This window comes from Sciurus vulgaris, assembly GCF_902686455.1.
Source record: "Sciurus vulgaris genome assembly, chromosome: 8".
NCBI classification, from domain to species: Eukaryota; Metazoa; Chordata; class Mammalia; order Rodentia; family Sciuridae; genus Sciurus; species Sciurus vulgaris.
In genome coordinates, this window is record NC_136468.1 from 23,581,060 (window position 1) to 23,594,380 (window position 13,321).

The following is a 13,321-nucleotide window of genomic DNA, read 5'->3' on the forward strand; positions in this document are numbered from 1 at the left end:
ATATCCCTTAGGAAGCCCTGTGACAGAGGGCTGTCAACCTGAGAGTGTATGTTGGCCCCTAGCTCCTTGCCAGGGGAAGCAGAATTGCCATTAGAGAGGCATGCGACTGTCACTGCCCTCCCTGGTGGTAGTTCGGGTACATGCTGCTGTTGAAGGTGCAGTCTTCAGCCATCCGGATGGCAGAATGCCAGTGGGGTCTGGCCATGCATTTGTCAAGTCAGATCCTCCGCATTGAGGGACCTTGTCACTCACTCATATGATTTTTCTCCACCAAACCTGTGCTGTGCTTTTCCAGACTATAAATGATATACAAACATCCAGCGGTCACTGCACACTCACCTTCTCTGGGGCAGTGGCAGAAGGGATGGAGGCACGCTTGGCAGTTAGGTTTTATTATAGGCTTCTTGAAGAACAGGTTCGTCTGGGACCTTCCAGCAGCTTGAATGGAATGAGCCACTTTTCCAAAGACTCCTAAGCTTCCAGATGGTAGCAGACTGGTGTTCCTCAGTCTGAGAGAGCCTAGCTCCCCCTGCTGCTGGCCCCTTTCCTCATTTTGATCACCAGTTTTGGAAACATGCTATTATTCTATGATGGTGTTGCATGTTCCAGGGTTCCATGCGATTTAATTTGTGTGTGCTCTGCCTTTCATGTTGACCCTGGCGCATTTTCCTTCCTGTCTGTACTTCTGGATTTGATTCTTTTTAGCAGTATTTTTCTGTTAGAAGATACTATTGGATATAATTGTGTTTTTTTCTGACCATTTCTTAAACTGACCAAAATCCTCATGGGTTTTAATTCCAACTCTCAAGAATCTTGCCTACAAACCACATTGCTGTTTGGGTATCATCTCGATGGGCATGAGCTTCCAAGTCACCAGAGCACATGGCTTACAGGTAGCACCAGCGAATCACAGTTGATCTTCTTCACTGTGAGGCTCCAGCCCACACATTTGCAACTTGTCATCCCCCTTTGTAGATGGTAGAACGTGCCCTGTGATCCTGGCTGTGTTCCCGCTCTGCAGTGATTTTGTAATCATTAACTTAGGAACTGCAGTAGGTGGTAACTTGACAGGACAGAGTTTTCTTGACCAGATTGCTGAGTCACTCAGTCTCTTGTTGGGTAAAATGAGAGTTCTTTGAGATTTAGGCCCCTCACCAGGTACCCTCCTTGGAGATACCATGAAATCATCCCAAGTTGGTAAGGCAACTCACATAACCAGGACACTTGGAGTATGAACTTGAACCGTTTCAGAAATGAAGACCTTTATGGCGTTGGTTTTCTGTCATGTTATGTGGTGAAAGATGTGTTCCAGCTTCAAAGTTAGACTATGTAGGACAGAGCGTAATGTGGTTTCAACTCCAAATTGCCTGATGCTGAAGCAAACAAGGAAGGTGGAACCTGCAGGTAGACCCCCTGCAGTCTGTGCTGCTGCAACTTGAGACTGCAGAGTCAGTTTTTAAAGTAGAAACCTGCTCTTCTGTGTGCAGGATGCCTCCCTGCGTTTCTGCTATGATTGGTTTAAGCCTATAGCAGGCTGTATTTCATAAAACTACTTGCAGAGCAAACGTTGCTGGTCTGTAAAACACACACCTCGTGTTGGCAGGCTGTTTCCTTAGCAACGGCCACACCTCATGTTGTCCCTAGTACAGAGTGAACACCAATGTGAGGTGTGTAGGCGTACATTGCTCACTGTGCAGGAACTTTCACAACTTCTGTGTCTTAAGCAGGAAGGAGAGGATCCCCTTATATTTTTTGTTTTTAAAAATGCATTGGTCAGTGACTGTGGTGGGGTAGCATGGTGAAGAGGAAACCTGACTTGACTCCCACTGACTGATGCTTTGGATTCATGCTGTCATTTAAATTTCCCAGGTGCTGCTCTTCTGAACAGATGCCTCTTGAGGATTTCCCTGCCTGGAAGCAGGTGGCCTTTATACCCCTGCGTGAGTAGAACCTTGTACTTGCAAGTCATCTCAGAGAAGTTTTGTCGTATTTTGTTGCTGGCTGATTCTCCAGTAAATTTTTAAAAATGATCATCAATGTTTGATTTCTATTCCTCTTCAATTCCCAACTCCCAATTCTCTATCAGGAAAAAAAATGTGTAACATGAACTTCTCCTTAAAAGTAATGGTACCGGTTCCATATGCAGGTCTTAGGATGGGAAGAGATGGAGGCCGAAAATATTAAAGGTCTTCATTTCAGTAAATGCAGATGGAGGTGCCCCTCAGAGACCCAGGGCATCTTTCCAGTTTTAGTATTGGTCAAGCACCTCAATAGCTGCCTTCAAGGTGTCCATGTATGACAGAGAGACCTTTCTGTTTACAAGCAGTGGCAGAAAACTTAGCCACATCTTACTGTATCTTGTGCTTTACTTTTGTTACAGCTGCTGTTCTCTGCTATGACTCTATCTCATACCTGATTTAGTTCTTATGGAAGCTTTATGTGGTTATTCTCATTTTACAGATGAGGAGACCAAGGCACAGAGAATTACCATAATTTACCCAAGGTAGTGTGGGCAACTGGTAGCACAGCCTGGCATCCTGCATTTCACCCTCTGACCACACTGTCTCACAGAAATGGGAGACCAAGGGGGATAAACTACCAGGCTGGATTCTAGAGAAAGAGTCTTAGCACTGTCCCACTCACATGTGATCTGTGGGACCAGTCGTGATGCTTTTTTGACTTGAGCTTCTTTAGATTAAGGCGGGGAAACAAGGCTTTAGAGGAGTGGGACTTGTAGGTCACACTGCATGTAAGAATGTGACCGAGGGTCCAGGGCTTTTACCATTCAGTGTGAGACAAAGCTTGTTAGTTTTCATGTTTTTTCCTTCTTGGTGGCTCCTCTGGTACTGCTTCTGCTGATCAGAGCTAGTTCTGGTTTTAATGATCTGCTCATATGCTTATGGGTGAAACCTGAATCTTGGAGCCAGCGGATGTTCCCTGTGACCATGTGAGGATAAGCCATTACAGTACATATAAGGCACCAGGCGGCAAAAAGGGATGATTAGAAGCCTGGACTCAGTATCAAGAAAACGCATACAAAGCACGTAACCCAGCGTCTAGTCAGAGTAAGCCTTCTAGAGACTAAGCTGTGATGGTCTGGCAGAGTGCACTTCCCACACACTTCTTCACCTGGCCCTCACCCTGAGAAGACACGCCAGGGTTCAGCCCATCCAGTAAGACATCAAGCGTCCATGTAGTGCTTTGAAAGTCACTGATTTTCCATGTGCTACATTGCATCTGACCCTGACAGTCACTGTAGTATAGGACTTTGTATCTCCATTCTCTGGATCATGACACCAAAGCTCAGAGAAATTAAATGGTTTGCCCACGATCACTTAGCAAGCAGCACAGCTAGATTCTGTGGGACTTGTTCATCTCCTCCTTGCAAAAAAATACTCACTGAAGGTGTGCAGGTCATCAGAGCGTGACTTAAAAATGTGTTAGCCCTCACTATAGCAATGACAGTTGCATCTGTAGTCTGGCCAGAACACTGAAGTTAGTGTCCCAGTGTCCATAACATTTGGAAGCTGCGTTCTTAAAGAGGTGTCAGAGCTGGATGTGGTCCTCCTTGTGCCTCCTTGTGAAATCCCCAAGCCCTGAGGGAAGTTATCTTAATCCAGTTTGCTCGCGCAAGAACAGACTGGCCTCTCACGTCAGAGGAAAGGATGCACATCCAGTGTTCTGCCTGCCACACAGGAGTGTCTGCCGGGGTTATTGACTCACGTCCCAGGCTCCAGCTTCCCTATCAGATTTGGAAGAAAAAGTACCAAGAAGGGCAACTTGCAGAAAAACAGCAAAAAGCTTGACAGTGCCAACTGGATTTTGAAATGGAGACACATTCTCATGGCTTGTGGATGAGAAGGATTCTGTTCGTGGAAGATGATGATTTTAATGCTGGACATGAAGAATCTTGACAGTTTCAAATGTGTGTTCTGCGTGTAAGAAAGAGTTAATTTTTTTTACCCTTTCATATGTTGTAGTACCCTGAAATTGTTGACTGGTTAAAAATAGAAACATCCTGGATTACAGAAAGTCAGCCCTACTGTATGCTGGCCTGAAAACAGAAGAATCCAGTTGGTTGTTAGAAAGTAGAGAATAGGGAAGAAGGGCAATGACTCAGTGTTCACTGAGTCACGTCGTTCCTTTGTGGTAGGGTTGTCCTTGCAGTTGAATGCCGGAAGGACTCAGCACAGTAAGGTCATATGGTGGCTTGCCATCACTCTGTTCCTTGTGTGTGTCCTGGAAAGAGAATGGATGAATGCCTCTTAATTTATCCGCTGGTTTTCCATCTCTGCGTTAGTGAACCGCATAGAGATTTTCTTGGTTAACTTGGCAGGCAGTCTCCTCACACACACCTCTTTTATATGCAAAGCTAACCTCTTGGTTTAAAAGAGTAATTGCAAATGGGCCCAAACTCAAGATCTCTGTCTCAGTGCATTTTTTTAAAAGTATCTTTACAGCTACTCAACTCAGTACTTCAGGCTCTTTCCAAATACTTGAAAAATGTGGGCAAGCATATGGACTAACCAGTCTGTGCTTCTGCTTTGATGCAAATGTGTTGTCCACTGGGCTAATATGAAGAGACATAGGTACAAAGAATGTATCTGCCTTTGTTGTTCTGCTGAATTTAGAGAAGCATAATTAAAGATAACATGGAAAACACAGTTGCCTCTGTGAAGGGCACAGATGTATAGGTGGTTTATTTATGTGCATGTCTGTACGTATATGTGTGATGTATATTTGACACATAAGATATATTTGATCTTATCAGGCCTAAGTACAGGGAAAATTCATTCTTCAGAGAAAAAAATTCTGCATAACTGTAAGTGTCAGTCATTGGCAAAAAAATTGACAACAGTAAACGAAAGCTGTGACTACTAATTTGTAAAGAATAATTAGATCTTTGTGTTCTTGATTTTGGATTTTTTAAATTAAGAATAATCTGACTGCTTCTTGTGTACTTAAGTCACTGATGCTGTGAATTACAGTTGTGTGCGTAGAAGGATGCAATGGACCTCTAAATGACTCACAAAACTAGCAAAATGGTCATGTGAGAATTCCAGTGATTCTTCTGTTCTGTCGTTTTTTAGGCTTACATGCTTAAATTTAAAATCCAGTTGAAAGACTACACAGCCTATTACTTTACAAAGTGTTTACAATTCTTTGCAGCCTATAAACTCTCGGATTGAAGTGAGCACGACCCATCTCTTGTAGCCCCTGCTGTTCTCTCCCTTGTTTACAGAGATGAAGAAACCACAACCCTACAGTAGGAGATGTGTGCTGTTGATGCTCTTCCATGATAAAGGTTGAGTTTGTGTTGGGATTGCCTTATGAAAAGAGACCTGGCCTGGAGTCAGACAACCTGCACTTCCAGGGTGGTTAGCTAAACCCACTTGAAGTCATCAACCACAGGCACATTGTAATAGGAAGATTGCCCGATGCAGCTGATGACATTGAAAAATGAGGATGATGGAAGAGGATAGTTAAAAAGAGTAACCAAAGTTCTGTAAGTGTACTTAAGCCAAGAGAACATGGTAAGCTAATGATGGTCAATTTGCTTTCAAACAGTTCTGCAAAAAATCGTAATATTACATGTAAACTACATGTAGTTAGCATAGCTAAGGTAAAAGATGGCCACAATGAACACTCGTTGAATTTTGATGGCATGTATTTAGAAATTTGTTTTATTGTCAAAATTAAAATGTATTTGAACTTTTTCCTTAACAATTTTTTTAAAAAGAACATGCATTCTTTTAGTTAGGCAGTCTGAAAACATTTAGTATCTTCCTTGACCTCCCACCCAGAAGCAATGTGGTTGGCATATGTCATTGCCTCTAAACGATCAAACAGCCTTCGAGCAGCTCAAGGACATGAGCATGTCCTCTACCAGCAACACCAGATTTGGTGATGTTTGTGTATAAATGTATGGAATTTGCAAAAAATTTGTTTAGACTGCTAAGTAAATAACTCACAACCAAGTTTCACCTTTTTCCTTTTAGGTTGTCTTGAGTTTATTGTAAGAGTATTCTGAAAGAAAAAACAGATCCTAAAGCTTCTTCAGGAAGCTGGTTTCATATGGTGGTTTAGATTTAAATAGTGATTGTCTAGCACCATTTGAAATCAGTGTTCTTGGGGAAGACCAACTGCACTGCCAACGGCAAAAGAGATGAATGGTACAGCATTGGAATTTTTTATCTTTAAGTTTGAATTTGTTTTGAAGTGAAAATGCAAAATAACCAATTTTTACAAAATTGCACACAAGAACACATTAAGATACCTTTACATGCTACATGTACCTAGAAAAGGTTACTCAATCTAGTCAGAGCAATTAGCTGTCACTTTACATGTGAGTTCCTTTCTTTTGAGCAAAAAGAAAGCTCATGTGAAATGAGTTCACTGAAAGCCAGTGAGACCTGCCTATGCAGTTGATTTGGCTCCATATCTCCATGAACGAGGAAGCAGAGATTCCAGGCTCCTTGGCTGGGACTGTGCTCTGGCCTTCAGTTTTTCTGTGTGCACAGGAGGGACTCAAACTGGATTCTTCTGAAGTCCTGAGTGCCTAGTCCTTTTATTTAAGGTAACTGTATAAAATGTCACCATTATTTTCCCTTGATCGTAAACTGCAGTAGAAAACAACATGCTGCAAATTGCATTATGAGGAGTACCATGATTGTTGTTATGACTCTCACCCCCTTTGGAAAATCTCCACTTCAGAAGTTCCTGATTTGGTTCAAGCTCTTAGGTGGTGGTTCATGCCTGGGGGCATTCACCACACACACCTGTGCACTATGAAATAACCAGCTGACAGTGCTTTTCTGAAGCTGAGTCTATGGCTCTGCCTACACTGAATTGTCTGTGCCACGTCCCAGGCTCAAACCTTCTCTTGAATTACAGAGTGTCCAGCTGACCATTTACTGTTCTTTCCTTTTATTTCACTGTCTATTGTACAAATGGTATTTTAATATGTTCCTGTAGCATTTCTGCACTGAAGTATTTGAAAGCACCAAAAACAAACAAACAAACAAACAACAATAACAAAAAAAAACAACAGGCCAGCCACAAGAAACCCACCTCACATAGTGGATGACCCATTCCTTCCCCTGCCAACAATGGTGCCAGATTAGCACAGCACGTTAATTATATGGGATGTTTCATTACTAGAATTCTGTGCATGCTTGCATAAGCCTTCTATGCTTCTTATTCTGTAAGGTAGACTCCATTGTGCCCGGGCTAAAGGGCCCAACAAGATGGAGCTGTTAAGGTTTGGTTCTTTTCCACCCTCGCCACCTCCTGTGACCCCTTAGAGGATGACTGATTTCTTTTGGTGTTCAGAGTCAATATAATTTTCTAGCACCATCTGAAATCGGTTATAATGATTGGGGAAGAGCACCTTGCAGCCGCCTGACAAGAGAAAATATGCTGGTGACCTTTGGGCCACAAATTAAGAACTAAGAAAACCAAAATACAAAGCAAAATGCTAAATGATTTTTCTTTCTATCTTTAAGTTAAATTTGCCTTGAATTACATGTGTTAAGATATTAATAAATGGCTATTTGCATATGCTGATGGTTATACTTTTGGGGAAATGGATATTTTGTTTTGGTGACAGATATCTAGGGAAAAAAACAAGGGCAAAGTCAGTGATTGCCTGAGATGATTTGAAAGGGGCACTGAGGCGGTTCTGCTCAACTTGAGAGGCTCCCATTAGCTCTGCTGCCTAGCCACAGAGCCTGTTCTGTGGTTAACCACCAGATTCAAATGGGCCAAATGGTATGGATAACCGGGTTTCAATGTCTGGGACAGAACCAAGTTCATAGGTTTCAGTTCAGTCAAGAAAGCAGGAGCTTGTACTTGAACTATTGTCCTAATCACCCCTTCTTGCTAGATGTAAAGTTGTTAGACTGGAAATAATGCAGATTTCTGCGTCTTCGAGGAAGAAATGGCAGAATGAGCCATCCAGCCACTCTGTCGTTGGGGTGGCTTCTGCCACAGGTGCTTACATACGAACAAGTCCATCTGCTGCCACTGACTGTCCCCACCTGGTGTCCTGGAAAACTGAAGGGCACCTGACGGAATTCAGGCCTTGCCAGTTCTCTCTGACCTGGTAAAGCCACATCGCCTGACCATCCAGAGATAACATCTCCCCTGCTCACCAAAGCTTTCCTACCCTTCACACCCACTTCCTGACTTTTGACCCTCTTGCTGGAACCTCCTCTGGGAAAGTTCTTTTTACAACAGGGCCAAGACAAACCTTCTGTCACCAGATCAAATGAGAATCAGGATCATTCCACCAGTCCTTTTTCTGTCCTGTTGTTTTCCCCCAGATATCTCTGCTTTTTACCTACCCTCTGTTTTTCCTGAGTTATCTTAGTTGCTTCCCTGGTTTCAGATACATCGTCTGTGTGCTGATTTCCCTCATCCTGGAGCTCTAGACTCAGATAAGTTCCAGAACTTTTGATTTCCACGTTTGCAGTGGCTCCTAGATATTATATCCTGCTTTTCTAAAGCTGTATCAGTGAAATATTCCAAAGCCAGACCCATGACCTTCTCCCCAGTGCTGAGTGTCCTGCTGCACCCGTGGCTGAAGCAGGGCACCTTAGGGTGGTGTGCCTTTACCTCCTCCTCCCCCTCATCCACATCCACACTCAGCAAGTCTTACTCCTATTCTCAGCCTACTCTACCAAATCCATCACTTTCTCTGCATCCTCCTTAACCTCCAAAGACTTCCTGGCCCCTCCCTCATCTTGGGTCCAGCTTTGAAATTCTGCCCGTTATCTTAGTTGAGTACATGTATGACCTTGCTTTTCTCCCTGCGCTTTCAGTGAACGCTTGTCTTGACCAGGTTAGGGATGCTTCAGACTTGCACCCCTGCCTGCATCAGCACCCTCAGCTGGCCACACTGAGTTGGTCCCATCAAGCTTGTGTGTACGCTGCTTGCTCTGCCCACGTGTGCCATCCCCAGTCCTCCTTGGCCTGGGAACCCCAGCCCGCCCTTCAACCCCAGGCTCAAACATGTGCTCTCTGGGAAGGCTTCACACCTGGAGAGCAGGAGGCAGCTCTCTTCTCTCGGTTCCTTGAGCATTGGACTCTGGTTACTTCTCACTTCCCAGTCTTCTCTGCTAGGCTGTAAGCTCTGAGTCTTTCAGAGAGAGACACATATTCTGAACCAGAATTTCATAACAAACTTGTGTACTATACCTACTTAATAGTTGTAAACACTTTGCAGTACTAAACTGTATAAAATACTCCCTAATTGCTTAAGCATTTAACTGAAGCATTTTGTAGCATTTTCATGTGAAACTTCAAGAACAATTCTTGTAAAAGTAAAATTCTCAGGAAAGCGCCAGTGGTATTGCTTAAAAGAGAAAGGGCATCCTATTTAACTACATATACTCTGCTGATGGAACTTCAAATCAGCTGTATAACTGAGAAAAATCAAGTGAGTTTTGAGTAGCTATCTCTGGATAGATTCTTAAAAAACTCACACAAGACAGGATTTTAAAACCTTTTGGTGACCTAACAAAACACAAAACAACAAAATCAAATCTCAACTCTGAAAAGAACCACCCACCAAGACTCCAGGTGTGGTGGCTGAGGTTTGCTTCTTGGTTGACTCTAAAGGGTCAAGCTCCTTTTTAGCCAACTCTCCTGATTGTCCATAACTAAATAAAGAAAAAGACATTAGAAGATTTTGTAGAAGGAGGATATCTATAGAACAGAAAAATGAAATTTAATTGGAAAAATGGGAGCAAAACACAATGTAAGTTCATTCACAAGATATTAGTACCCAGAATCCTGAATTCAAGTCTTTCTGCTGTTCTATTTTGAAATGAAATTATCGAAGGATTAAAAAGCAAACTGTTGAGTTTATTGAGGAACTACATACATAAATAACTGCTAATATGATGCAAAATTTTGAGGTTAGTTCACAATTCATTTCCTTTGTGTCTACAAGATAATCTTTACTGTTTATAAAAGTAACAGACCCTCAATTAATATGGAAATTACAAATTATTAAAGACTTACATTTTATTTACCATTTTGTGCTTACTAAAGCAGAAGATTGTATAGGTCTATTGCTGAGACTTCTGAACAGCTCTCATTTAAGAGAAACTAAAATAGAATCTATAGACTTTATGTAGAGACTCTGTTGCACAGTGACCTCTACATTTTTATTATTGAGGTAAAATTCAGAAAACATTAAGTTCCTCATTTTAAAGTATCCAGTTCATTGACTTTTGGGCCATTCACAGTGTTGTGCAACCAGAACATTTTTATCACACCAGAAAGAAACCCTGCACCCATTCCATAGACTCTCCTCATTCCCTCCTTCCTAGCTACTGGCCAAATTTCATGTAAACAGGGTGGCCTTTGTGTCTGCCTTCCTTCACTCAGCATGACTTATCTGCATTGTGGCATGTATTAGCCCTTCGTTTCTTTTTATAGCCAAAGAATATTCAATTGTATGACCCAACCACATTTTGGTTTATTCACTCATCAGTTTGATTGGCATTTTATTGTCTTGTTCTTTAAATTGAAACTTTATCTCTACTGATGTAATCTATTTAGATGGCCTGAGCCTAACAATATCCACCACTCTCCTCTGCCTACCGTCACTTTACCCATAGGCTCAGTTCGCTGTCCCTTCTGATATCTCCACTTCAAAATGCTTGTTTGCTATTCCTTCATCTGTACTATTTTTTTACTTATTTTTTTTTTCACTGTGGAAAGTGAGAATTTAACTCTTACCACCACCTATAAACATAACTGTTCCATTTACCTTCACATTTTAGTTATAGCCCAGTTTTGGATTAAATCAGAATTCCTGTTGATGACTTTTTAGATGCAGTTGACAGTGTGACCACATAGTTTTTACATTTCCTTTAAAACTCTGAAATGAATACAGTGTTTAAGTTTAATTTCCTATGGATTTAGCAGTTCCTTCCTAGTCCTGGCTGTAAGAACTGTAACATCCCTTCCAGCATGTTCCAAGCCAGATGTGGTCCCTTGGCTGCAGGTTATTTTCTCTGCCCAGCTTCCTGCAGGAATCTGGATTGGTGGTTTTCTCTGCCCAGATCCAGCCATCTGCCTTGGGCTTACCTTCATTACCATCCCACAAATTAACTCCTCTTCTTGCTCTCCTGGGCTGAATCTGCCCCTGAATCCTGGGCTTCTCCTTGCTTTCATCCTCTCACTCCCCCCACCACTGCAGGGTGTGCGCCTGCAGTGGGTGTAAGCTCGATGGTGAGGGCTGGTGGCCAAACAAAAGCAGACAGAAATGGCCCTCAGAAGCAAAGCTTTATTGGAATTTGGCTTTGGCAAAATTCCTAGCCCCCCTGGGGTACAGGTCAGTGTGGAGAACTGGAGAAAGTTGCACGTGGCCGCGGCTGCCCAGGGTCTTTATAGGCCGGAATAGGCAGGGGTCCTGCTGAGTGATAGGTGGACGTAAGGGTCAGTGGGGTTTATCTGTCCGTGTGGGATTAGTTGCTCTTTGGCACGCTGCCCGCTTCCTTAGTTCTTCTGTTCCCTCCCACACAGCCACTTAAGTCCAACCTAACAGTGGGCACTTCCACACAGGTCCTGCGGTGCTTTCCAGAGAAAGGGTGACTGCGCAGTATTTCCTTTAGGTTTTTCATTTTACTCATATTAAGACATTTTCACTTGTGCAATTCCTGAATGGGAAAAAAATTCCCCTGAGACTTGGTTTTCTAGCTCTCAATGTTGTTGAGAAGTCTAATACAGTACTGATTTCTGGCCATTTTTCTTTGGACATTTTTAGGAGATTCTGTTTATCCCCTGGGTTCTTTAAATTTAATTTGTTTCATACCATGATAGAAGTCTTTTCATTTCTTTGGCCAGACATTTAAGGTCCCTTCCATTCTGGAGATTTATGTTTTTCAACTCTAGACAATATTTCTGTTATTTCTTAGATCATTTTGTTTCCTTGTTTTCATTCTTTCTTTATAGAATTATTATTTTTCATAAGTTGGACCTCCCAGAATAATCCTGTAATTAATCCCAGCCCCCACCACCCACCCCACCCTGCCTTGCAGTTTTTTTTTTTTTGACCTTGTTCTACTTTCTTTACCTTTTTCTACCTTTATTTTAAAACTTTGTACTGAATTCTTATTTCCACTGATATGTTTTTAATATCTAAAAGGTTTTTTGTAGCAATTTTTCCTGTTTCAGGGTTCACAGTTTTTTTTTTCTGAAATGTTAATTTTATTTTTCTTTTTAAAGTTTTCTGCTTCCTGCATGTCTCTGATTCGTCCAGGCTCGGTGAGTTTCCATATTTTACCTTGTCATTCATGTTGCAAATTTGCTCAAATGTCTGGTGGTCTTCAGCTCTCAGTTCTTATTAAAAGAATGGCTTAAAGGTTGGAAGGTGTCTGAAAACTGCCAGGACCTACCAGCTGATGAGCCCAATCTTAGCCGTGTGATTGGCGGAATAGTGGCCCCCTCACACACACAAGCTGTCGACGTCCCAACCACCAGACATGCAGGTGTGATTAAGGTTAAGCACTTTGAAATGGGGAGATTATCACAGTGGGCCCACTCTAATCACATGAGTCCTTAAAAGCAAGGAACCTTTTCTGGCTGTGGTCAGAGGGAGACGTGACTATGGGAGAATATCAGAGAGATGCAACATTGCTGGTGTCAGAGATGGAGGAAGACACCCATAGTCTCTTGTCCAAGCTGGGAAAGGCAAGGAAATGTAGATAGTCTCCCCTACAATCCCCAGAGAGAGTCTCAGCCTTGTTGACACCTTGGTTTTACCCTAGTGAGGCCTCTCCATGAGTTCTCACCTCCAGAATTATAAGATAATAAAATGTGTTGTTTTAAGCCTCTGCATTTATTGCGGTTTGTCTTAGCACCAATAGAAAATGAAAACAGGATGATTGAACAGAGATTGAGCTGCTTCACTGGGGGACTCCCGGTGTCACCACTTACAACTATTTAGTTTTCCTCTTTACCTAGCCTGTTTCCTGAGATGAATTCTTCAGTCTCCTGTTAGGTACTAGGGTCACAATCAAAGTCACTATAAACATTACAAAAATGAAGGGTTTAACTTGGGGGTACTGAGGGGATAGAGGTCCTGAAAGCTGTAGCCAGAGGGTTAGAGAAATCGTCACTGGAGTCTTGAGCATACAGTGCAGAACCAGAAGAAGCTGGAGGTTGCCAGAAAATGCAAGAAGTCTCAGTGTCCCTACAGACCAGTGGCAGACTGCCAAGTAGAAGCTGGCAGCATTGCGTGAAACCACCATGTCCGACTGCTGGAATAATGGCATTCATGTCACATACACATTCTGTGTCTGACGCA

The 13,321-nt window shown here is 42.5% G+C and overlaps 1 protein-coding gene and 1 long non-coding RNA gene across 2 annotated transcripts in view; one reads left to right on the forward strand and one right to left on the reverse strand.

Moving 5' to 3' along the window:
* The window catches only part of LOC306667525 (uncharacterized protein), a 58,869-nt gene extending 56,839 nt beyond the window's left edge, over positions 1-2,030 (forward strand). Inside the window, exons 5-6 of the mRNA XM_079150211.1 lie at positions 810-893; positions 1,870-2,030. Coding sequence (XP_079006337.1) covers positions 810-893; positions 1,870-2,024 — 239 coding nt within the window. The 3' untranslated portion in view covers positions 2,025-2,030. The remainder of the gene's footprint in view (positions 1-809; positions 894-1,869) is intronic.
* Positions 1-13,321, reverse strand: part of LOC306667527 — a 159,459-nt gene that overhangs the window by 101,241 nt on the left and 44,897 nt on the right. The gene's annotated exons all lie outside the window — the stretch shown is intronic.